Consider the following 24856-nt stretch of genomic DNA (forward strand, 5'->3'; position numbering starts at 1 on the left):
GGCTCAATGAGCAACGTTTTATTCAAAACTACAGGCAATAGTTACTCAGTACCTGAGTTTATAGAACTGGAACTGAGGATTCTATGCATATGTGGAATTGTAGATGAATACAATCCCACATTTCAAGGGACAAGAAGTTTGGAAGATAATTAAATTAAAAGATTCAACACACCTAAGCTACTTTTATTACTATATTCTACAGAGCAGAGAAAAATCCTTAGAGCTGTGTGAAGCTGGGAATGATGGGGTCTAAATTGAGTTACTGAATTATTTACTTTGACATAGTCACTACAAAGCAGTGGAAAAGCTCTTGAGGTTTTTTTTAATGACGGAACGCAATTAAAAATGAAATACTTTTAGGAAACAGCCTCATTTCTTACAAAGCACAGACCAGTAAGCTCAAACTCAGAAAGGTGCTCTGAGACAAACTGGTTTGATTGTGAATAGGTGATGGAAGTTTCAGATCATTGTTATGTGGATTTTTCCCATTAATCTGCTTTAAAATCACAAAGATTAATTGATTACAGTATTTCTATATTTTGGCTGAAAATACAGAAACCGTGATCAAATGTTTTGAACATTTCAATTTTTCATTATTAAGATTCCCAGTGCTGTTACCCAACTATTTTAAAAAATACTTTGACTTTTAAAAACATTCTTTAAAGATGTTTATTTTTAGAAGGGAGGGAGGGAGAGAGACATTGATGGGTGAGGGACATCGATCAGTTGCCTCCCCCTCGCCCCCCAGCTGGGGGCACCCCCAGGCCCATGCCCTGACTGGGCATCGAATCAGCAAGCTTTGGGTTTGCAGGGCGATGCCCCCAACACACCGGGCCACGCCAGTCAGAGCCGAAACATTCTCTTCTAAGCTAAACTGGATCTTGTGACATCATGCAAATCTTTCTCCTCAAAATCTGATAGGTTTTCACCTGATTAAAATGTCAGCATTTTGAGAATTACGCATTTGAGAGAGAGGGTTTAGCACATCTGTTACCGCTTTTCCAGAATGACACTCTCATCCAGGCACAGCAGGTGTGTTTATATGCATGACTAGTGGAGTTCACAAGAGGTTAACTTTTTTCTTGCTTTTATGTTATTTTGTACATCCTGAATTTTAGGGTTTAAGCTTACACCTCATTCAATTTCTCTGTGGCTCACTTCATCTGAGCTTTTGAACTTCAGATGAACCTGGATTGAGGTTTTAAATTTGTAATGAAACCTGACACTAAGCAAGCTTTCCCTGGTTTCAGTTTAATTGTTGAAGTCTTCGTAACTTCGGGGCACAGGAAACGTGTATGTCTGGCACATTTTAGAAATTGGTGATCTGTTAAAGGCAAGTCTGCTCCATGCCCAGTGATTGACACCTTGGGCATAACTACTCTGCAGCTGCAAAACTAGGAATCCTCAAGAATCCTTTCTTGGGCCACTTTCCAGTTCCTAATTTTCCTTCTGCACCTTAGTCCTGAGCTTAGCAAGTTCCTCTTCCAAACTTTTAATATGTTCCTTCAGTGTGGCCTTGTCTTGCTGGGCTTTCTGGCTGGCTTGGCTTCGTGCTTCTTCAATCTTTCTTTCATACCACTTTTCCATCTGGGTAGCGACAGCCTCAAAAAAGTACTGTGTAATCTCCAGAGCTTGGGAGGTGTCTCGAACATGAGAGGCAGTCTGCTTGCTGTCTGTTGCCGGTGGTGGCTGCCCGCAGGTGGTGCTGGGTGGTGGCTGCTGGGCTCGATGCCTTGTTTGCCCACTCTTCGCAGACTTCTTGGTTTGCGTGCCTCTGTCGATGCAGGGCCCAGCCTGCAGATCGCCTCTCGCTGCCTCCTTCGGAGGTAGCGAGGCCGTCTGGACTTTAACGTTCCTCAGTCGGGAGCCTGTACAGTCTGAGGAAGACAGCTCCTGCTGGAGTCTGTGGGTAGCAGTGGAGTTGAGGGCCTTTTCCTTGGGCCTGACCACCTGAGGGGAACTGTCTGAAGCTGCCACGGGACCTGCGGTCACCACTGATGGATCCACACCTGGGTTTGGAAGAAAAAACACAAGTCGGAGCAAATCCACATTCACACAGTCACACCTCTGGATGGAGCGGCTCTCTCTCAGCATATGGGTTACCTGTAGAGGACTCGCAAGTAGATGGTGTGGATTTAGCCCGAGGGGCCCTAGAATCTCCAGAAAGCTTCAGTTCCAGATGTTGAATCTTTAACATGCACCAGGTTTTTAATTCATCCACCAAGGACAGCTAAAAAACACACAAAATGATCAGGTGAATTTAATACATGGTGTATGAAAGCATCAAGAATGGACTTTTTACTTATGACAGTTGAGGATACCATCCTGACAAGGCCTGAAGTTGTGGGTAACCCGCCCGCCTCCAGGCCACACACACCCCTCCTCCTGCCTTCCACACACCAGGCCTCGCCTGACACCCAGGCTGACACTGTCCATAGTCTTCATCAAGTCACATGGAGCCCCTTAACTCAAACACCAAAGCTTCCCAAGTCTTCCCAATGAAGCGTGTCTGCCTACTTAGGAGCATAAACTTCCACACACTCGCAAATGCTCCTGTTAGGTCTGTGGTCTTGAGTAGACCACGCACCCTCAGGGCAGGAACCCAATCTTGTTCAAGTGAGCAGCAGCCCAGTAAATACACAACACACAGAAATGATTTGGGCAGAAAGCACGTTTGCCCAGCATGTTCTATGAACTTTTCAGTCTCCAGCTGTTGCTGGCAAATTCAGCAACAAACATGAACTGAACTACAGGTTCTTTCCGATTCACTTCATTTCAGAGTTATGCAAATAACGTGCTATGTGATGCAAACACTTTTAGGGGACCTCAGCCTCCAAGTTTCCGAGGACGGGTCTCAGTCTTTGATTACTGGGAAGTGCAGTAAATCACCAGTTAGGGACTGACAGATGCTGGTTCTCACCTGTCGCTTCTCTCCCTCGTGCTTCTCTGTGTCTGAGTGCTGCTGCAGGCGGGTCAGGCACTCCGTCCTCTCTGCTGAGAGTCTCTCCACCATCAACTTGTCCAGAACTCGCATCTAGGAATCAATGGGTGGAGAGTGCATGACTGAGGTAATCTGAGGATGGGCTCCTGAGGGGGGTCTGGGCCCACACAGGAGTGGGGAGAATGCAAGCAAACCTTCACCACCCACTCTATTCTGTTTCATATAGTAGCCACAGAACTCTTGCTTTTTAGAGTCCTAAGCAGAATTCCATTTAGGCCAAATCTTCTTTTTCCCACTTGTTAAAGTCTCTTAAGGGGGTTAAGAGACTATGAATACACTGTGTATCTAAAACTTGAGCCAATACAGGCCTTGTAAGTAGAGGAGAATTTTTACAGGTCTCTGAATAGTGTATCCATGACTAGGATGGAAAGGAAAAACTATTGCTTAAAGTATGGAGCTATTCTCCCCCTTTTAAATGTTAGTGGCTGCCCAAGAGGTAGTGAAAGAAGCTGAACACGCAGGGCTTTTATCCAGCTTTCCCAGTGAACAAATCCTCTTGGTGCGTCATCAAAGGTAGTCAAAGCAAGTAGGAAAAAGGCTGTGGAAAGAATTCAAAGGGACTGCTTCGGAGAAGAAATAATCGGCACCAACTTTCAATCACATACCCTTCTGGGAACCCTCTTCATCTTGGCATTTACAGCAGGGCCCTAACACTCAGGGGAGCTGAACTTCCTCTGCTCTGACAAGGTCCAGAGAAGCGAGGGAAGCTCTTGTGAGGGGCAGCAGGTCCCTAAGGGCTCACTGGTCAGCTCCTCTCCTGTCAGGGATGTGCAAAAGGTTCCACACGCAGATTTTGAAAAATAAAAAAAGTAGCGTCAGTTCTGGAGATGTGGGGAGTGCCTTGTGCTTTGTCTCTTCAGTCCTCTGTTCTTCTGTGAATCGCTCTCCTGTTTTCTGCAGCTGGCCTGCTCTCCCACCTCATCGTCCCCTGAACAGAGGGCTCCGCCTACAGCAGCCATGTGGACACACAGCTTTGTTCCTGGCACGCTGGACGGGTCCAGGCCGGGGCACCAGACTCAGCTGGGCCACCGTCCTTTCCTTGCAATCTGAATGAGGACTCAGAGTGTACGCCCCAATCTGTCACCTTCCTTGAACCAGAGAGCAGTCCTCCTCGAGACACCACAGCCCTCGCCCAACACACGCCTCTTTGGGCTCAGCCAGCTGCAGTGGGTTTTCATCCCTAAAGGGCCTTAACCAACATACTGAGAGACGACGGGCTTAAACAGGCTTTCCACTAAATGAAAACAGCAAATAAACCCTAAAAATGTTCAACCTCTTCACTCGTATGTGGAATTAAACAAAATTAACGGACAAATGAAAGTGAAACTGACACAGACACGCAGAACAGACTGAAGGCTGCCAGAGCGGGGATGGCTTGGGGGCTGGGAGAAAAAAAGTGACGGGAAAGAGAGTCCAAATTTCTGTTACAGGACCATGATGGAGCTGTGGAGCACGGCATGGAAAACGCAGTCAACGCATGGCAGTAACTATGTGTGGTGCCCAGTGGCAACGGGAAATACTGGGGGAGCACTTTGTAAAGCATAGGGTTAATCTAACCACTGTGCTGTACACCTGAAACTAATTAAAAAATTAAATATAAACTAACTGAAAAATAAAATTTAATTAAAAAATGTTCAACCTCATGGACAAATAAGTAAAAATTAAACGATTAAATGTCCATTATCAATTTGGCCAAAACTTTCAAGACGTGATAACATTAAACACTGGCAAAGGGTAGAGACAAAAACAAGACACTGCTGGGAGGATGTAAATGGGCACAAACTCTTTCTTACGTAGTTTGCCAATAATTACCAAGAGCTGTAAACATAGTCTTAACTCCACACTCAGGTATTTTAATTCTGAGCAAATACTCTGGGAAGCAATCAGAAGTCTGTGCCCATAAATGCTCATCACAGCATCATGTGACTGCAGATAACATCATAAGCAACTTTAACGCTTAACAAAAAGGAACAGTTAAATAAACTATGTTCTGTTATTGTGCTGGAGTATGAAGCCAGGGCATGGGGAAATGATCATAATGTAAAACTAAGGAAAAAAGCAGGCGCTGTAACCAGAATCCCGCCTCCCACAGGAAATGGTGCACCAGCATCAGAAACTACACTGTACTTAATGTGTCTCAGACAGCTTACTAAATTTAACAATAAGTGGCCAAAAAAGCACAGCATTGTTCCATTTCTGTTTAAAAGTGATACTCCCATAGATTACTATCTATAAAAAAGAAAACCTAGCCCTGGCTGGTGTAGCTCAGTGGATTGAGCGTGGGCCTGCAAACCAGACAATCGCAGTTCAATTCCCAGTCAGGGCACATACCGGGGTTGCAAGCCAGTTCCCTGCAGGCCAGTTCCCAGCAGGGGACTCACGAAGGCAACCATACATTGATGTCTCTCTCCCTCTCTCCTTCCCTTCCCCTCTAAAGATAAACAAATAAAATCTTTAAAAAAAAGAAAACCTATGGGATCATATACCAGACCAAGAATAAAAGATCTCTGAAGAGTGTCAAGATGATACATGTTCTGCAATGGGATTTTTTCCCCAGTAAACATATCAAACTAATTTTGTAAGTTCTTTAAAAGTTTTCTTTGGGGGTTTAAAAATTACATCTATCATACATTTGTTATTAATTCAAAGGGAAAATGTACCTCTAAATAAGTAAGACAGTGGTTACCAGCTGAGCCAAGAGATCAAACTGAGCATCATTAATAATGGGACTTTGGGACATGTGCTTCCTGATGTGATGTGACTTGAAGTTTACATCATTAACTATGAAGCATTCTCGCCAAAGAAATGTTTAACCTGAACCTAAATAAACATCTAGACCACTGGTCCTCAAACTTTTGGTGCACTAGTGTCACCTGAAGGTCTTGTTAAAATATGGGTTGCTAGACCTCACCCCCTAAATTTTATTCACAATTCAATTAAATTCAGTATATCTGTACTGAGGACTAAAATTCTGCATTTTCCCCCCACAAGTCCCTAGATGATGCTGCTGCCCTGAAGACGACACTTGGAGAACCACCGCTCTAGACCTAACTTCAACTTTACGGAAATGCAGGGATAGAGGAACGAGTTCAATAACATTTTGAGAAAAACTCAAAAACATCCAGTGGGCTTCTGGTCAAGATGGCGGCGTAAGTAAATGTAGTACACCTCTTCCCACAAACAAACCCAAGTCACAACTAAATTACAGAACAAGCATCACTCAGAACCAGCTGAAATCTGGCTGAATGGAAGTCCTACAACTAGGGGTTTAAACAAGCGCCTCATGGAGACTGGTGGGAGTGCAGAGACGTGGGAAAAGCTGGTCCCACACCCGAGTGTGCCTGCAGAGGCACCCGCATCTGCCACAGAGGTTCCCTCTGAAGAGCGAGGGGCCCCTGCCCCACACCAGGCCTCCCAGCCTAGGGTTTCGGTGCCAGAAAGAGAAGTCTCTGTAACCGCTGCCTGTAAAAACCAGTAGGATCATGGCTTCCTTAATTTGGCAAAGGAAATAGACACAGGTCCAGGAATCACGGAGTCTCAAACATGATGGAGGCGAAGAGGCCCACACCAACACATCATAAATAAAATACCAAAGGTTAAATACAAAGAGAGAATCTTAAAAACAGTGATAAAAGCAGTTAAGTTACCTACAGGAAAGCTCCCATGAAAGTGTAAAGCCCCCAGAGCGGATTTCCCAACAGAAACTTTGCAGGCCAGAAGGGATTGGCAAGAAATATTAAAAGTGATAAAAAGCAAGAATCTACAACCAAGATTACTCTAGCCAGCAAAGCTATCATTTAAAGTCAAAAGACATATGAAGAGCTTCCCAGACTAAAAAAAAAAAAAAAAGCTAAAGGCGTTCATCACCATCAACCAGTGTTATATGAAATCTTAACCCTGGCTGGTGTGGCTCAGCGGGCTGAGCGTGGGCCTGTCAGCCAAACTGTCTCGGGTTGGATCCGGGTCGGGGCACATGCCTGGGTTGCGGGCCCAGTGGGGGATGTGTGAGAACAACACTGATGTTTCTCTCCCTCTCTTTCTCCCTCCCTTCCCCTCTCTCTTAAAATAAATAAATATATATATTTTTAATCTTAAAGAGTCTTTTATAAGAAAAAAGATAAAAATATAAACAATAAAATGTCAATAAATACATATCAACCATTGAATCTAAAAGCCAAATAAATGAACAAGCAGAACAAAAACAGATACAGAGAACATTTTGATAATTACCAGGTGGGAGGAGGGCTGGGGGTGGGTGGAAAAGGTGAAGGGATTGAGAAGTACACATTGATGGTCACAGAATAGCCATGGGGATGTAAAGCACAACGTAGGGAATACAGTCAGTAACATTCTAATAACTATGTATGTGGTCAGTAGGTATGACATGTATCATGATGAACACGTAGGAAGTTATATAATGTCTGACCACTGGTGTGTACACCCGAAAATAACACAACATTGTATGTGAACTGTAATTGAAAAACAATGATTTTAAAAAGAATGCAGAACCCAAAAGCATGTGCATTTGTAATTTTGATGGCTACTGCTATCATTTTAAGGGCTACTCCAATTTACACTTCTATCTGCAATATGTTGGAATTCCTGTTCTCCTACATCCACACCCACATATTATATCATCAAACTCTTTGATCTTTGGCAATCTGAGAAGTAAAAATACTATCGTGTAATGCTAATTTGCATTTTTACAGCAAGATTGAACATCTTTTCCTATAGCTATAACATCAGTATAATTTTACCTTTCCTGTGAAATTTTCACATCTGTTACTTTACATAAAAAAGATTTTCAAAATTAAAATAAAAAGTGTACCCTGGCTGGTGTGGCTCGGTGGAATGAGCATGGGACTGTGAACCAAAGGGTCGTTGGTTCAATTCCCAGTCAGGGCACATGCCTGGGTTGTGGGCCAGGTCCCCAGTACAGGGAGCTCAACAGGCAACCATACATTGATTTTTTTTTCCTTCTATTTTTCCCTCCCTTCCCTTCTTTCTAAAAATAAATAAATAAAATCTTTTAAAAATAAAAAGTGTTCTTTAATCAAGTATAAGTCAAATTCTTTTAATTATGAAGAAGATAAATTTTATGAAGTCAGCCAATTTGCAGAAGTTCATGTTATTACTCATAAGAAACATTATTACTCATTACCAAAATAGAACTAGTTGAGAATGGTGCTTGATTTCTGTGGTCTTTTGTGCAAAAACCCATAAAACCAAGGGAATCATGAGGAAAATATTAGATAAACCCAAACTGAGAGACATTCTACAAAACACATGACCGGTGCTCCTCGCAACTGCCAAGGTCATCAGAAAGCAAATCTGAGAAGCTATTACAGCTTGGAGGAGCTTAAGCAGAAAAGACAACTGAAAAATGTAATAGACTCTGGAACAGAAAAAGGATATTATGGAAAAACTAAGAAAATCTGAGTAAAATAGGGAGTCTAACAAAAAAATGTATTAACACCGTTTCATCGGTTGTGACAAACGCACCCCAGTGACGGAAGACGTTAATAACGGGAGACCGAAACTAGGAGCGGCCTATGTGGGAACTCTGGGAGGTCTTTGCACTGTCCTAAAAATCTGACACCGCTGTAACATAGTTTACTTAAATATGCAAGGAAAATTGATAGCTAGATAGAGGAGTGGGTAGATGGGTGACTGTGACAAAGCCGATGTAGCAAAATATTACTGTTTAAATCTAGATGCTGGGTATATAAGTGTTCACTAACATTTTTTCAACTTTGATTTATTCTTGAAAAAAATTCATAATTCAATGCTGAGGAAAATACATTCCTATGGGGGAGAAAAAAGGAAAGAAAAAGCCGGAACACAGAACACCCTACAAAACAATTGCCCTGGACTCCAAGAAGTCGATATTGCTGCAGGGAACAAAAAGCTGAGGAAGGGATCCAGGACGGTCCTAGATTACAAGACCCCAGAGATGGCATGCACGTGCCGAGGACGCACTGGGTCCTGGGGTGGGAACAGAAACAAAAGCCAGATTGAAAAACTACTGTGCTGTACACCTGAAACTGATACCAAAGACTGTTGAATGTAAACTGTAACTGAACAATAAAATTTAAAGAACAAACAGGTACTGCCTCTCTGGAGCACAGCCACGCCTTTCCCTTTGCCCTCTCCTCCCCCCAGGCGCCCCCTTTGCCTTTCTCTCTCCTAAGGTCCAGGGGCCCTCCTTTCGCTTCTGTAACCTGTTTCCTGAACCTCCTCAGCTCAGCCGGCTCACTGCTACTAATCTCTGTAACATTCTAAATCATCTTTTTCTTGTAATTTGAGGGGAAAAAAACCCATCTTGGGAGCACTGAGAAATTCTGAACTGGAGATTGTGCAACTGTTATTTATTTTTTCAGGTGTGATGATGGTGTTTTGTTACGAAGGTGGAAGTCCTCACTCTCAGCCAGTGCACTCTGCACAGAGGCGAGCGTCAGGACGGGCTGCAACCGAGTGCCCGTCAGTTCAGCGGGAGGAAAAAGCGTGTGAAAGGGGCGCAGGGCAAACGCGGCAGCACTGGGCTGGGTCTGGGTGGAGGGCGCGGAAGCATTCGTTCTACTGTTACTTCAATGGTTCTCTGTGTTTGGAAAGTTGGAAGAGGAATATACTATAGACGCAATTATTCTAATTTTTGTGCCTAATAGGAAAGGGTTATAGAGTACATAGACATAGTAAAAAACTGGAAGAAAATAAACCCAAATATTAATAGTGCTGTTTAATTCAGGGTGGGTGTATAGGTGTTTTATTTTCCTTTCTAACTTTCACATGTTAAGAAATGCTCTGTAGGAGGTATATATTACTTTTCTAAACAGGCATTTGAAACATGTTTTTTTCCTTTAATTTAAATAAACAGGCTCAAGCACAGTCACACAGGCAGGCCTCTTCCCTGTCGGACCCCACATGCCCGTGCAGGGTCTGCGGCACTGAAGGTGTGCTCAGCGCCTCCCCATCATGCTCCCCCCCCCCCCCCGCCAGCGCTGCGAAGCCAGGGGGCTGGGCGACTCACTCACTTGGTGCTGGGTCTTATTCTCCATGTGCCCCAGTTTTGTGTTCATTTTATCCTGAACTGACCCCAGCTCCGCTTTGATCTCCTCCACAGTTGCTTCCAGCTGATTCTCCAGCTTGTTGATGAGGGGCTCACACCGACAACCATTTATTGGTGCCTAAGAAACAAACAAAAAAGGAGTCGATCCTGGGCGGTCAGTGCAGCGGGCGGCACAGATGACAGAGTCAACTCAGCCCAGTCCACACCGTGGAGCATCTCACAGGCCAAGTGCCAGGTCCATCAGGCACTAGGAAGAGTCAGAAGGTCATGTGGTCCCGGTCCTCAGGCTGCTTTTATCTGCTCTGGGCCCTCAGGATAATCTGGTCACCAAAGGGCGGTGCAGAAAACTTCATCACTACCCCTCCCTCCGTGGCCTGGGCCTAAGCAACAGGAGTGCGTCTCACTGTTTAGGTGGAGTGGGCCTCTGCCTTCTCTCCAAAGCTTACATCTACTTAGGCCAACGTCTAAGTGAATATCAGCCCTTGGGTATGGTGTTCAGCAGAGAAGCTTGCAGCAGGCCTAGGGTCGCACATCCCGACAGGACTGGGCAGGTACCTGCATCACTTTCCCGTCCTTGCCCCGGTACAGTGTGTAGAGCTGGTATGCCCTGAACTCGTGGGGAGGGGGTGGGGGTGAACACCGATGCCTGGGCCTCTTTTTGGGGTGACTGTGAGTGTGCAAGTTCTTCTGGTGTCCTGGCTGTTGGTCTGCAGGTGGGATGGGGTCAGAAAAAGCTGACACCTGGGAGAGAGGAAGAGACAACACCCGTCAACACTGTGACAACTGCAAGACTGGCCCCTGGCCAGCGGCTCCCATCTCATCCACGTTTGGGCGGAGAACCCTGCCGTGCATTCTCCGCCTCACACGGAGGACACGGAGAACCACGTGTCCAAGGAAATCCGGCAGCACAACCCTGTGTCTGACGTCAACCAGATTCGATGCCGTGCTCTGGCTCTGAACCAGCCAGCCAAGTCAAGGAGCTTTTGAGCTGCTGGGCATGATGCTGTCCCAGGGCCCTCCGCCAGCCAAGCTTCCCGGCCCTCTCTGGGCTGTGGCCATGCGCTTACTGACCTTGGGCCTTGACTTTCTCTGCCTGTTGTCCTTCGCCCGGGGCTCTGGGGAGGCCGACAGGAAATCTTCTCTGGCCTCTTCTTTTCTGGGTGCAGCCTGATCACTACTGGGGGTGTCTCCTGCTGAGACACTTCCCTACAAAAGAAAAAAAAGCCCAGAGACATGTTCTACTTGTCCCCTTGGCCTTTTTTTAACATGGCACAAAATTCTGTGTGCAGGACTCCATCCACCACAGGACCCATGGGAACCTCTGCCAGTGACAAATTTCAGCCACGGGGGCACTGCCTGGTGGTCCTCACTGACCGTGCTCATTTTTCGCAGTCAGCTGAATAACTGGCTTTTACTTAGTAGGTGCCAAACTAAATATAATCTTGGGTCTAATTATACATGAATTTCAGGAACCTATCACACACAAAACACTTCAGCATTAGAGATTTCTGGTCTTCTGTAGTTCAACAAGAAACCATTCCACTCATTCTTGGAACTTGGACCCTCACAGTTCATAGCAGAGAGAACCCTCTGAAATGGAAAAAAAAAAAACATGCTTCTGGTCCTTGTGAGAACTTTCATAAATTAATACGTACAATTCACACACAGGAACGTAATCAGAGTTACAATGCCTTAACCCTGGAAATCAATGAGAGGACTGTGAAATAGCAGACAGGACAATAAGTACTTGGTATAAAACTTTATGTGCCCCAAGTTTGCTCCACATCCTAGACTTCTGCCTCGTGGGAGAGCTGACAAAGCGTGCTTCACTACAGCGGTGCCAGCTGTCTGCGGCACATGGCGCCCAGCTGGGGGTCGGCGGGGCAGAGGGAGCTGAAATCCAGCTCGGGCTCTAGTCGCCACCACTCGCGCCCTGTGCTGGGTGGTCTCCCAGGGAGCACCTGTCCTAGTGTGCAGAAGGAGAGGAAAGCCGCCTATGCTCCTGGTTCTCAAGATGTAACCCGCACCAGAACCCCCGGGGCGGGGGGCTTGTTCACACATAGATGGCCAGGCCCCACCCTGGAGTTTCTGCTCCAATGGGTCTGAGGTGAGGTGCCCAAATTTGCATCTCTAACAAGGGCCTGGATGACACATGGACACCGCACTCAGAAAGGCAATGCTCTACACAATTATGGGCACAGTGTCCGAGAAGTAGTGCTGCCCACGTGGCAGTGGGAAGGCCAAGGATCCACGGCTGGACACAATAACCACACAAGGGTGCAGGGAAAGATGGGCAACACACACACACACAGGCACACAATCTGAACTCCTGGAGGAGTGGAGGGCACAACGCCAAAGGGAACAGACTGGCAATGGTTTGAAGGACCCCAGTGAAAGGAAGAGACAGAGAGGGCGTGGCAGCCACCAGAAGAACCCAGAGGAGGCGGGGAGGTAGTTCCCACCCTCTGAGAGCAGGTGCAGCTGGGAAGGGGCGGGAAGGCTACCCCCCACCTTGCTTTGTGCCACCTCATCTCTTGGCACAGACTGCGCTCGCCTCTCTTCCTTGAGCCTCTCTCTCTTTTTCCTCAGGCTTCGCCCACGACTGAAGCGCAAGACCTGAAGGAGGCAAGAGGCATCGTTACACACCAGCGCAGCAATGGCGTGAGAGAATTCCTTGGACCTGGCACTCTGATCTCACGGACCTTCCAGCCTATCAGGAGACACCAAGCACTCACGGCAAGCACCTCAGACCACCTGCAATGCCGCCCTGGTCTGTGGAGACCCAGAGATGGACATTGTCCCTGACTTTAAGGGGCTGACAGTCCATGACAGTAACAGGCATTTATGCGCCAGGCCTGGGCCACCACACAGGTGTGTGCAGGTTGTGCACTGCTTAACTCAGAGGGCGCCGCTCACATGGACTAGAGACTAGGACATGAATGGCGTCCCCTGGAGCTGTGCAATGCGGCTGTCCCAAGCCCGGCACGGCCTCACTCACTGTCTGGTACACTCGGCCCAAACCGACCCATCAGATGTTCTCCGGTCAAACCGTATCCAAGTCGTGTACAATTTGATTCACCCTTACTGAGGTGCATCTAGGATCCACTGTGGCAACTACGGGGCAGGAATTTCCTTCCCCTAAGGAGGCATTTGGTGGGCCCCTTCAGTGTGCAGAGGTGGGGTGGGCACAGGAGAGGGCGCCCAGGGCCCCACCGACCCGGCGTAGAACCCGGCTGCCAGCAGTAGGCTCTTTGGGCAAAGTTACCTCACACCTCTGAACTCTGTGTCCTCAAACGTAAATGCAGGAGCGGTTGGGATGAAGCCAGGCAGAGGAGGTGGCCATGCACGGCGGACCCTCAGTCACTGTCAGCCCCCTCCCTGCCCACCTCGGTGACTTAGCTGCTCAAGTGACAGAGGCTGCTGAACCAGAGTACAGAACTTTGAGCTGCTAGAAACCTCCACTGGCTCAGCTCCACCCCCTGCCCCCACCGCCTACTCCCACATCCAGGGTTCACCCCTTTCATCAAAGAGGTCCAGAAAGCAAACATGCTTTTTAGGGTCACACTTTTTCTGCAACAGAACATTTTATTGTCCTCTTATATAAATAGATAAGGGCTCTCTGAAGTTCAGCATCGTCTTTTTCATCTGTTTCAGACTTTCTTCTCATGTTCATTGTCTTCAGGTGACACCGTTACCACAGAAAGAACCTCTACGGGCAGTGGCTACCACGAAAAGGGAAAACCCCTGACAGTATCTGCTGATGGATACAGCCGATTTTTAAACCCCATTCTCGTCCCCTAAGCCAGCAGTTCTGAAAGTCTAGGGACTGCTACGTCCATGAGATTAAAACCGTTTTCCCACTATTAAGACAATGTGGCCTTTTTCACTGTTGCTCTCTCACGAGGGAGCGGTGGCATTTACCGGGGCCTGCATGCGGAGAGAGACGGATCCCGCTATCTTCTAGGTAAGACGGTACAGAGACCTGTGAAAATGTAAAACGATGCTGCTCTTCCTAATTTTTGTTCTCAAAAATAGTTTTTCACAAAACAATGCCATTTCTATGAACACGAAATGGACTTCTAATTTTCAAACAAACATCTTTAACATTCCTCAAGTTCAGTTTTAAATATGGTAACTGTTGATGGATAAAACTCACATAAACAAAGCTCCTTGTAAGCCTCCAAAGTATTTTGAAATGCAAAAGGGCTCTTCAAGCAAAGTCTGAGAGCCCCTGTCCTGAGCCATTTCTGAAGCTACGTTTAGACGCACTAGCACATCAAGTCTCATGAGAAGGAGTGACCGGTGCCCTTCGCTCACCCAGTCTACGGACCCTGACAAGGGCACGCAGCACCAGGACCAGCCTGGAATTCGCTTTCAGAAAGAAGCATGTTTGAACCATGTCAATCAAAAATGAGAAGAGACACTTAGAGGGGACCCAAACCAAAAATAATAGTCAGAAAAACTCCACAGACCATATTACTAGCCTGTGAAAAATCAGACATTTACCAAATGAAATGTCATTGATCTTTTCCAATTCACAGGAATCAGGGCATATTGATCTTAAAGCTTTGGGGAAAAATAGGCTTGGTACTGCTGGGAGCCAGCGAAATCCATGGTCAATTCAGGAACCAAGGCAAAGAGATTTCTTATTTCAGACAAACAGTAGAACTACTTCAGTAACAATAGAATAGCAGATATATACTTTTATTCATATTCCAACATTCCTTCTTTGAGAATAGGGTTTATCATGTACTGTTGTATAAAATAAACTTTCATAAAATGTTATCCTATTTGCTATTCAATATAGGTGTGGAAAAACTTGGCGGAGGTCACTTTTTAATAGAAACACAAAGGACAACCCCATAGGACAACTGGCAGTGGTAAACCTTCCCTGTGAATTGAGACCCTCGGGCCCTGGAACACAGGCGACAGGTGGGTCAGCGGCCCACCTGTGTGTGCGCCTGGGATCCTCTCCCCGCAAGACCAGATGGTCTTCGTGTGGTGAGCACGTGCAGGACTGTCCATCAAAACGCCAGGCACTGAAATGCCAGATAACCGATGAATTCTGACACTTACACAGCACCCTGCACTTTTTGATCCGCGAGAGACTGGCATCTTTCTACATCTGGGTTCACGGGTGGATTCCACTGACCATTTCTTTGTAAATAACTGGAGAGGGGTGGAGCCTCTTCCTGAAGGAGTGCTGACTTGCACCTGTCAGGGGCCCTGTGGCCTTCCACAGGCGACTGAGGAGGACCAACCCCTTGGTCAACTTTGCGAAAGAGAAAAATCTCAACCATTTCCAGCAACTGCTTATATCAGGCACATTTTTAAAACCCGAGTGAAATCAAGGCCATGCAGGAGGCTGGGCTGGCTGGGGTCGAGCTGTGAGGCCACAGCTGAGTCCAGGATCTTCCTGGGGCTCCCTGACTTTGTCTTCCTGCGACAGTAGCCAGAATAAGGTGGAAGCAAGTCAGTGTTTACTGTGTTGTGACACAGAATAACCCCCCACTGCAAAATAACCCGAATGTCCTACATTAAGGAAAGTGTTCAAGAAAATATAGACAGCAATAGAGAGAGAATACTACTATGACGAGTCATTGTGATGACGGCGGAACATTTTCGTATTCCAGTTAGAACGAAGGGTGACTACGAGAGGGCACACACATTGTCAACACAATTCCATAAAAGTCATGTGTCAGCGGAACGTAATACGAAGAAACGAGTTATTGCAGGGTGCTGAAATTCTGACCGGCCTGTAAATTATCACTCAACTCAAATGATCTGAATCATCTTCTTTTTAAATGGCCTGGTTACCAAAATACCCTTATTTAATAGAAAAGAAAACTATACTGTACTTAACTGCCTCTAAGTGGACATTTACGGCTTTGTCTGCTCAGAACGGGCCCCTCCCTCCCACCTTTGTCTAGAAAATGCCCCTTGACCACATGGTCAAGTGGGTGCAGCCCTCTCGCCCCATTCGTTGGGGGCACTTGCCCCAAGCTCTCGTGTGATGTTTTAAACTGGAACTTTTTCTCAGCCGAGTACCTGGGGAACTCCAGTCCAGGAGGCTGGCGGTGACAACATGGGCCCGCAGCCGCCGGCTCTGGGTATTCTGACGGCCCACAGGGATGCCTACTCTTCCCGCTGCCTGGTTAACGGACCCACGGGTTCCTATTTAATACGTTAGTTTGAATTGGCTTCAGTAGATCGCAAGCAGAGAGTCCCCATGACTTTCTGTGGCCCCACATAATCGACACGATGGAAAATGCAATAAATCCTACCTGGGGAGCTTTAGTGAGGAGAAGAGCGACTTCTGGATTATTGTGGTAGCGGGCGGCCTCCAGCGGGGTCTGGCCTGCCTGAGGAAAGGCACAGGGGAGAGCAAGTGAGTACCGGCCACCAACCCCGCACTCGGTCACAGCTGCACCTGCTCACAGAACACACGCAGAACGAGGCCCTGCTCTTGAGCCTTTTCCCAGCGAAGGAGCCAAGTTACACCTGAGGACGCAGCAAGAGAGGGGAAGTGCCGAGCAGGTGGGCACTGTGTGCTCCAGGAGGCAGAGGTCAGGGCACTGCCCACCGAGGTGTGCTTTCTGGAAAAGAGATGAGGGAAGGGAAAAGTCACATAAGGTCAGGGTGGAAGATTCCCGCTGAGGATACTCAGAGGATTACAAGACACAGCCAAGCAATGAATTTGCCTGGAGAAGAAGGGAGAAGACAGTGGGAAGGGCAGATGGGGGCCCAGCCAGAGTCTCAGGAGCTCAACTGTGAAAACCAATTAGGAAGCTATGGCGGAGGCTCCAGGGAGATTCAGCCGAGATTCAAGAGTCGTTAACAGCGGGATTCAAAGGATGGGAAAGGTGTTCAAGGCATCATGAAAGAGGCGCCCCAAGTTATCACCCAGTACAGGCACTGCAACTGGGAGAAGAAGGGGGAAACTGGAGCCGGGAGCCTTCAGCAGCATTGACAGCCCGGCCTCCCCAGACACTCACACAAGTACTCCACCCCTGTGAGTGTGACATTTCAGGAGGGCGGAGACCACAGAGCCGGGGCTGCTATAGGATCTGAAAGAGAAAGAGGAGGGAGGGGAGGGGGGGGAGGGGAGGGGGATGGGGAGGGGAGGAGTGGGGAGGGAAAGAGGAGGGAGGAGGGGGAGGGGGGGGAGGAGGAGAGGAGGAGGGAGGAGAGGGAAGGGGGAGGAGGGGAGGAGGGGGAGAGGGGGAGGGGGAGGGGGAGGGAGGGGAGGGAGGGAGGGGGGAGGGGGGGGAGGGGAGGGGGAGGGGGAGGGGAGGGGAGGGGGAGGGGAGGGGGGAGGGGAGGGGGGGGGGGGGAGGCAGACTGAGATCGGTTATTTTGGAGAGAAAGGAGTTAAAAGTTTGAGGATGATGGATGCTACGTGGCCTTTTTTTTTGAGGACCACATCTGTATTCAGTAACCTCCACGTCTTGGTCATCCCAGATCTCTCACATCAGGGTGTGTAGACTTTCGCTAGGAACATAAAGACGAGCCCTCAAGGCTTGTTCACACGGGTCTCCCTAAGTCCACCCCTGAGGGCCCCAGGTAGGTGCCCTCGGAGTCTGCAGGAGGTGAGCTAGGAACAGCTTGCCCCATTCTGGAAAGGGGTGGAAAGGGCTTTAGAAACCACTGCTGCAGCTCCACTTACATTATTAACGATGGTCCCATCTGCTCCAGCCTCCAGTAAGATTTTAACCACCTTCTTGTGATTTAGGGAAGCAGCCACATGAAGTGCTGTGTCTCCAGCCTGAAATTAATCAGAAGAAAGCCCTCTAAACCCCACCTGAGCATGGTACACAGCCCTCCAGCTTTTTGCCCCATGGCCCCAGGGGTAGCTTTTCAGAGTCTTTTCTAAGGTTTGCTAAAGACTGATAGAGGGGCCTTGGCTCAAATGTTATGTGGTTCTTCTTAAAGATTGAGGAGCTAAATGAGCGATGGAGAAATATCAGTCTTTTTTGACTGAAGATACCAGAAATCACAGGATTAATTTGTGCAGGGGACAGAATGATGCTGGGCTGGGACTGTTGAGAGTGGTCAGACCTGCATCCTTACACTGAGCCAGGATGATGGCCGGGAGCCAGGAGCTGGTAGGCTGGCCATCCCGGAGCTCTGGGCCAGGTCCCACCGCCAAGGCAGGGACGAAGGCAGAGAGCCCTTGGCTCCTGAGGGCTAGCGTGGGTGGGTGCCACGAAGACGGCCATTTCTACAAGCACCTGCAGGGACGTGAGGGGCTACTGGGAATCATTCTGCAGGCTCACGGTGTTCTTTGCTGGGTGGAGTGACTGAGGATCAGTCTTAACACCAGCTGTTTTCAACCTGTTACCAAATAGCCTAAGTTTTCATGTTCTCTTTATACAAGAAATGTTTTCAGACAATCAGCTATGACAGGAGGATGTGGACAATTCCAAATGCAAATGCTGGTTTTTATCCCCCCTCCAAACAGAATGATATAAATAAGTCAGGCAAAGACAGGCGAAGTGTAACAACTCATTCTCTACCATCAGGGGATCAGGTAAAGCACTCTGATACTTTTTTTCCTGACAGCATGAAAATTTAGTCGCCAGTACCCACGGGATGTTATTTCCTTGCTGAACAGCTTAGCTGTGGGCTGGGGGTGGGGAGCTGTGTAAACTACTGACACCTGGGCCCCACCCCAGACATTCCGATTTAATTGGTCTGGAGTGTGGGTTGGGCACCGTGAGTTTTCAAAGCTCCCAGGTGATTGAAATGTGCCACAAAAGTTGAGAATCGCTGGCTACTGAGGGCCGTAGAAGGGCAATTTTGTGATTTAGCTGGGCCAGTGAGTGGTTCTCACTCCTAACTGCACACTCGAGCCATTTCCTGGGCATTCTGGTCATTTAAACAGGTAGGATTTAGGAATGATATTTCAAATTCCCTGTTAATTCTTAGGGGCAGCCAGGGTTAGAAACTACCATTATAAGGTATATAACCATCTAGTTTTAAATTTCAAATATCTGCACGCAAACCCAGGTGAAGCCCAACAATGCATCACTTTGGTATCAATAAATAGCAAGACCTTTAAAAAGTATAAATAACTACTGAAAGTCTAGCACATTTCCACAGAACACTGTAATAGTCACAGCTTTATTACAAAAGCCCATCATGCAGCCCAGATACAGATGAGGTGCCCAATTTTACAGCAACCAGAGACTCCCTGAGCTCACATAAACTGGCAGTGCAAGGCACAGAACTCAGGTGGTGAGAAGCCTCATTCCCTTGCTTATTTACTAGGCCATGTTCTTGCAGGTTTCCTTGTAAAATCAGATTTCAGACAATACCCCACCCCCAGGATCACCAGCAAATGTTCGATATGCAAATGTGGCGACAGGCACGGGAATGGTAAGGGCAGGCTCTGTCTAGGGGCCGCACGTGGGAAGGCCAGCGCTGGCCGCGTCCCGGCAGACAGAGGCTCCCAGCGGCCTCTGCTCCGGTTCGTGCTAACACACCTGGCAGTCAGCCTTGTGGGAGGGAGGCAGCCTTGGGGAGGACACATGCACTGACCTGGTTCTTTTCATGGACAGAACAGAAAGCACTGAGGAGGAGCTTAACGATGGACAAGTGATTATAGCGTGCGGCAACGTGCAAACAGGTGTCGCCTGCCTGCGGACAGAAATCACACTCTGAGCACAGTCTGTGTGGCTACAAAACACAACAGTGAAAGTCAAAAGAAAATGTCATTTAAAAGCTGGCAGGCGAGTGTATATTCTTTAGAGGGTGTCAGGCTTACGAGCATCTCTTTCACCGTGGATGCTGCGCTCCCAGACTCCCAGCCCTCTGCTGCTGTCTGCAGCCCTGCTGATTCCCCGCTGTGTAGTCTCTCTGTGTCCAGGTTTTATACGCTGGATGCCTGCCCCTGGTGAGACCTTCTCAATAGCCAAGGCAGCCTCTGCTTCCCCAGAATCCACTGACCTCGTCCTCTCCTACAAACCTAAGACTCGAGTATGCTGAAGAAGGACCAAGAGCACGGCTTTGGAAATGAGCCCTTCCCTTCGCAGATCCATCGTGGATCTGAGGACAGGGAAGCGGGGGCCATTGCTGAGTTGTAACATCACATGTGTTCTAAAAAATTCAAGTTGCATCCCATTTCAGTTAGGCCCCAATATCCCGTATAGAGCAAGGTAGTCTGGGTCACTGATGAAGCAGCAGTTACAGGGTGTAACAAAGGGTGGCCAGAAAAACTCAACATCCAGGCCTTCCTCAACATCCAAAGTGGCCCCCAGAGGGACAACAGCAAAACTGAGGACAAAGTTGTAACATTGTGGTGATCTCTTAACATTTTCACTCTAGCTCTGTCTAGAAATGCTGACCACTCAGCACAACTTTCTCCCTAGACCTAGATTAAGGAGCCTTGCTCACAGCTGAGGTTCAGGGCTTTCTGAGAATCACCTTACATGAGCCCGCCCCCAGCCAGGGGGCCCCAGCTAAGGCCACTTACTAAAGAGATGTCCGCAGGGGTGTCCAACTTTTTGGCATCTCTGGGCCACACTGGAAGAAGAATTGTCTTGGGCCACATAGTAAATATACAAACACTAACAAAAACTGTGAGCAAAAAAAGGTTTTAAGTAAATTTATGATTTTTGTGTTGGGCCACATTCATAGCCATCCTGGGCCGAATGCGGCCTGTGGGCCATGAGTTGGACACCCCTGCTAGAGTCTGCAGTGGAGCAGCTGAGGCATGGGACTTCCTGTGCAGAGAGGAGCGACGCCCACATGACCTCTCAGGTCAGGCATCCTCAGAACTATTGACCCATCTGCTCATTCCAAGGATGCCTCAGTCATTGCTTTGTAGACACTGGGCATGAAGCCTCGGACGACCTCCCGGCAAGCACCAGCCAGTAGCTGCCAACAGCAAGTGCTTGGGCAGGGACTTTCTCCAGACACGTAGAGGTTGCCTAGATCCATTCACCAACACAGGGCACAGGGAATGATAAACCAAATCGAGGTTGAGGAGTGAGGGGAACAGGGTGGAAGAAAAGCTGTTTCCAAGTCTCTTCTTTCCCCTTCTCACACTCCTAAATGACCCCTTAGAAAATTAAGAAAAAAAAAAAACTTTATAGATAGTCCCCAGAGACTTCACTTTTTTATTTTCTAGAGGTTAACACTCAAGTATGCTTGAAGGGTTATTTCCCAAGATGACACAAGAGAGCTCGAGAGAAGCCAGCTTTGTTCACCCACGTTATTTTTGAGGTCGGCGCGGGAGCCGCCCAGCAGGAGGACGCGTGCGCTCTGGGAGTGGCTGTTCTGGCAGGCCAGGTGCAGGGCCGTGTTCCCTGCCTTGGAGAGAGGCGAGAGAAGGGAGGATAGGTTAGCGACATGTGCTCCGCAGACCCGCACGGAGCAGGCCTCGCAGGGGGCAGGGGGCGGCACTTACAGAAGACAGGTCAGAGCTCAAGTTCCCTGCTCCCTAATTGGCGGAGCCAGCAGGGCTGTCAGTGGTAAGAACACCTAACTTGGAACCCAAGCAGGCAGCAGAGTTACATCTGCGACACAGCCTTGGTTCCAAGTCCCAGCTTTGCCCCTTACTAGTTGAAAGCCACGGGTCAAGGCTCTTACTCTCCTCCGCCTTGGATTCCTTACCTGTAAAATGGCATGTGGCCCCTATGATGCTGAGGCTGTGAGGCTCGGCTCCGAGTGCCCAGGAGGGCATTTCCTTAATGGTAAAATGCTGTGCATGTCCACGTGTTACATTCCTCTTGAGACGGCTTCATCATTCCCACCCGACATGAACCAAAGCTGTGGCCACAATGCTGTGCCCGTGAAGTGAAGGAGGGCAAAGCAGGCCACCTCCTACAGGCAGGCTGGAGGTGCCTACAATTACACTGCAGCCTTTTTCACATCGCCCATTTCTATCTTTTTCTTAAAGCAACCAAATTGGAACTATGGAAAAGATCCCCACATCATAGGCAACTGTGTCTGTCACTTAACCAACAGCTAGAGACCCTGTACTTTCAACATGACACATCAAAATGACGGCCAAGGGTCCAAATAAGGCCCAGGGCAATCCTGCGGAAAGAATGCATAAACAGAACTTTCTGAGACTAGGAGAGTAGGGCCTGCAAGGCTGCTGATTCACCCCTGGAAAAGTAACCAGAAAGGCAGCAGCATGAGAGGAGCTTCGGGGCTGGGCCGAGAGTGTGCACTCAGGAGGCTGGAGACCTAGTGCCTGCTCCGCTGAGCTCAAAGGCTGGGCCAGGACTGCCGCGGTGTGGGCTCTGCGCCGTGACATGGCCTGCCCGTGGCCATTCCCTCACCCAGTTCACGCCTCCTGGACCACAGGCACTGCCCGCCCACACTCAAGGACACTATGTTCCTCACCTTTTGAAAAGAGAAATGAATTACTAAAAAAAGAGGAAAACTGCCTGTCGCCAGTTCACTTACCTTCCCTCTCACAGCCTTGGCTCTCACCAGCCCGGGCAGAGCCTTTCTGCCTCACTGTTCCCTCCAGGAAACTGGAGGGGGTCACAAGTGCGAGATCTCAGTGCGTGCCGTGGCTATTAACCCCATTGCTGCCCATGTACATCACCTGGGGAGCCTTCAAACAGACTCCGCACACCTGCGACCCCAGGGACTCAGATTTACTCGGGCGGGTGGAGTCTGGGCTGCTCAGGGTTGAGCTCTGGAAGTCGGAGGCATTCTGGGAAACCCTTGGGCTGGAGCAAACTGGGGCAGCTGGCTACCCCAGGCCTGGCCATTGGGGTAGATTCGGGGGTTTTCCTTCTTGTCTAAAGTTTCTCAGGAGATTTTAAAGTGCACCCAGGTAGAGAAAGTGCTTGCTTAGGTCACCAAAGAGAAGCATCTGCCCATGTTTTAAACGCCACGTTTCCTGTGAAAGGACTTAGTGTTGGGCTAACATGTGACCCCCTCTGCCCAGGCCGGAGACTGTCCCCAAGTCGACGTCTCAGAGGGGGTCATTACATGTGTTTGGTAAGAGAAATCTGGTGGTTCCAGAAATATCACACCAAGATTTACTTTCTGTGACACAGCCTTGGAACCAAGTCTCTTAGTTCCAATAAGGAAGTATCACTTATGCTGAAGAGCATTTGGATCAAGCAAATGGAAAACTATGAGTAAGGAATAAACAAAATATGGTACATTCATGCTGTGGAGTATTACTCAGCAATCGAAGTGAATGAACTAATCACACATGTAACAACATAGACATGGAATCTAAAAAACATGCTAAGTGAAGCTTAGTGCTGGGCTTACACGTGACCCCCTCTGCCCTAGTCTAAGTGAAGTGAGACGCGAAAGGCTACGTACTGTGATTCCATTTAGATGACGTTTGGGGAAAGGCAAACAGGTGGTTGCTGGGATCTGGGGGGAGGAGATAGGGGGTTGCCACCAAAGGGCACAAAGGAACTTTGGGGGTGATGAAAGTCTTCTCTATCTTGATTGTGGCGGTGGCTACACAACTGCATACAATTGTCAAAACTCATAGGACAGTATTTCTATGATGAACCTCACTGTATACACATTATACCTCAAAACGCGATATTAAAACAACGTGACCGAGGTAGATAGACTAACAGGTACTTTTCCCACCCTAATTACTCGATTGGCCAAAAAGTCTGTTACTTTTTTTCCCCTAAGATGGCTCTAATAAGTGCTTAGTTGCTTTTAACTTTATTCAAAACAATTTTGTTACACTGAATTGTGACAGCTAACATATCAGTGTGCATTTCAAAGACCTATCAAAATTGATGAAATTTTGTACAGCCACTTTAATATTAAAGGTGGAAGAAAATACGCAACATTTTTGGCTGTTATACTTTATTACTTTTAAAAAAGGTAAACACACAACAGAAATGCAAAAAAGAAAAAAGACTTGTACAGTATATGGAGAAGGTGCTGTGATGGATTGAACATGTCAAAAGTGGTTTGCAAAGTTTCTTGGTATTATTGACATTTTGGCCAAATTTTGTTGTGGGGCTGTCTTATGCATTGGAAGGTGTGTAGCAGCTGCCCTGGCCTCTACCCACTAGAAGCTAATGACAGGATATAGCCAACCTACTCAAATATCCAAATCAATCAAATTATTGGTGAAAATGAAAAATGTCTTATGTTATAGAAAAAAATGCAGCGGACTTTTTGGCCAACCCAATGCATCACTCTACACACTTTAAATATGTTATAACTTTGTCAGCTACACCTCAGCAAAGCTGGGGGTGGGAGCACCTTTTGAGAATTTCCCCCAGAGGCTGTGGCTCGTGCAGAATGCCCCAGTCCCTCTTCTGAAACAATACCCGTCTGTGCTTTCCAGCAGCCTCTGCTGCTTCACCTGGAGCGGGAACTCGGGGCTCTGCACTATGCCCCGGGGCCTCACACAGGCCAGGAGGCAGTGGGCTGCACAGACAGACCTGGGCTGGGTGCCGGCTCTGAGTCCCAAATGAATCATGTGTGTTAGTCAAGGACTATACTAGCCCCTCCCCAGGCTTCTCTGTCCATTAACTGGGAACCTCCTACTTCTCAGAGTTGGCACAAATGAACCAACTCACATTTCCAACCATGTACCAGCTTGGAGAAGTGGGCAGGCACCAGCCTGCAGGCAGGGAGCCAGGCATCACTGGGGAGGTGATGGTACATGGCTGGCTTCTTTCCCCCGAGCTTCTGACACAAGAGAGAACCGTGCAAAAACACTTAACCGACAGCACAAAGCTGTGTGCAGTGGCCAGGCAGTGAGGTCTTGGGGGCCCTGGGTGGAGGTCTGCAGGCAGAAACAGGGAACAGGCTACTCCTATGGGAGGGGCAGC

At 48.1% G+C, this 24856-nt stretch overlaps 1 protein-coding gene across 12 annotated transcripts in view; it reads right to left on the minus strand.

Annotated features, from left to right (window-relative positions):
- Positions 1–673: 673 nt before the first annotated feature.
- Positions 674–24856, minus strand: part of ANKRD6 (ankyrin repeat domain 6) — a 176989-nt gene continuing 152806 nt past the window's right edge. For 7 of the 12 annotated variants that reach the window (XM_037131243.2, XM_037131242.2, XM_053664940.1 and 4 more), the window contains 11 exons: positions 21282–21380; positions 19608–19706; positions 17734–17832; positions 16352–16429; positions 12579–12683; positions 11139–11273; positions 10623–10808; positions 10033–10185; positions 2921–3034; positions 2104–2230; positions 674–2009 (listed from right to left, as the gene is read on the minus strand). In XM_037131243.2, coding sequence (XP_036987138.1) covers positions 1438–2009; positions 2104–2230; positions 2921–3034; positions 10033–10185; positions 10623–10808; positions 11139–11273; positions 12579–12683; positions 16352–16429; positions 17734–17832; positions 19608–19706; positions 21282–21380 — 1767 coding nt within the window. In that variant the 3' untranslated portion in view covers positions 674–1437. The remainder of the gene's footprint in view (positions 2010–2103; positions 2231–2920; positions 3035–10032; positions 10186–10622; positions 10809–11138; positions 11274–12578; positions 12684–16351; positions 16430–17733; positions 17833–19607; positions 19707–21281; positions 21381–24856) is intronic. The other 5 variants (XM_037131244.2, XM_053664944.1, XM_053664943.1 and 2 more) reach the window with 4 other exon arrangements.

This window comes from Artibeus jamaicensis, unplaced genomic scaffold (genome assembly GCF_021234435.1).
Source record: "Artibeus jamaicensis isolate MK-2021 breed Jamaican fruit bat unplaced genomic scaffold, CSHL_Jam_final contig_387, whole genome shotgun sequence".
NCBI classification, from domain to species: Eukaryota; Metazoa; Chordata; class Mammalia; order Chiroptera; family Phyllostomidae; genus Artibeus; species Artibeus jamaicensis.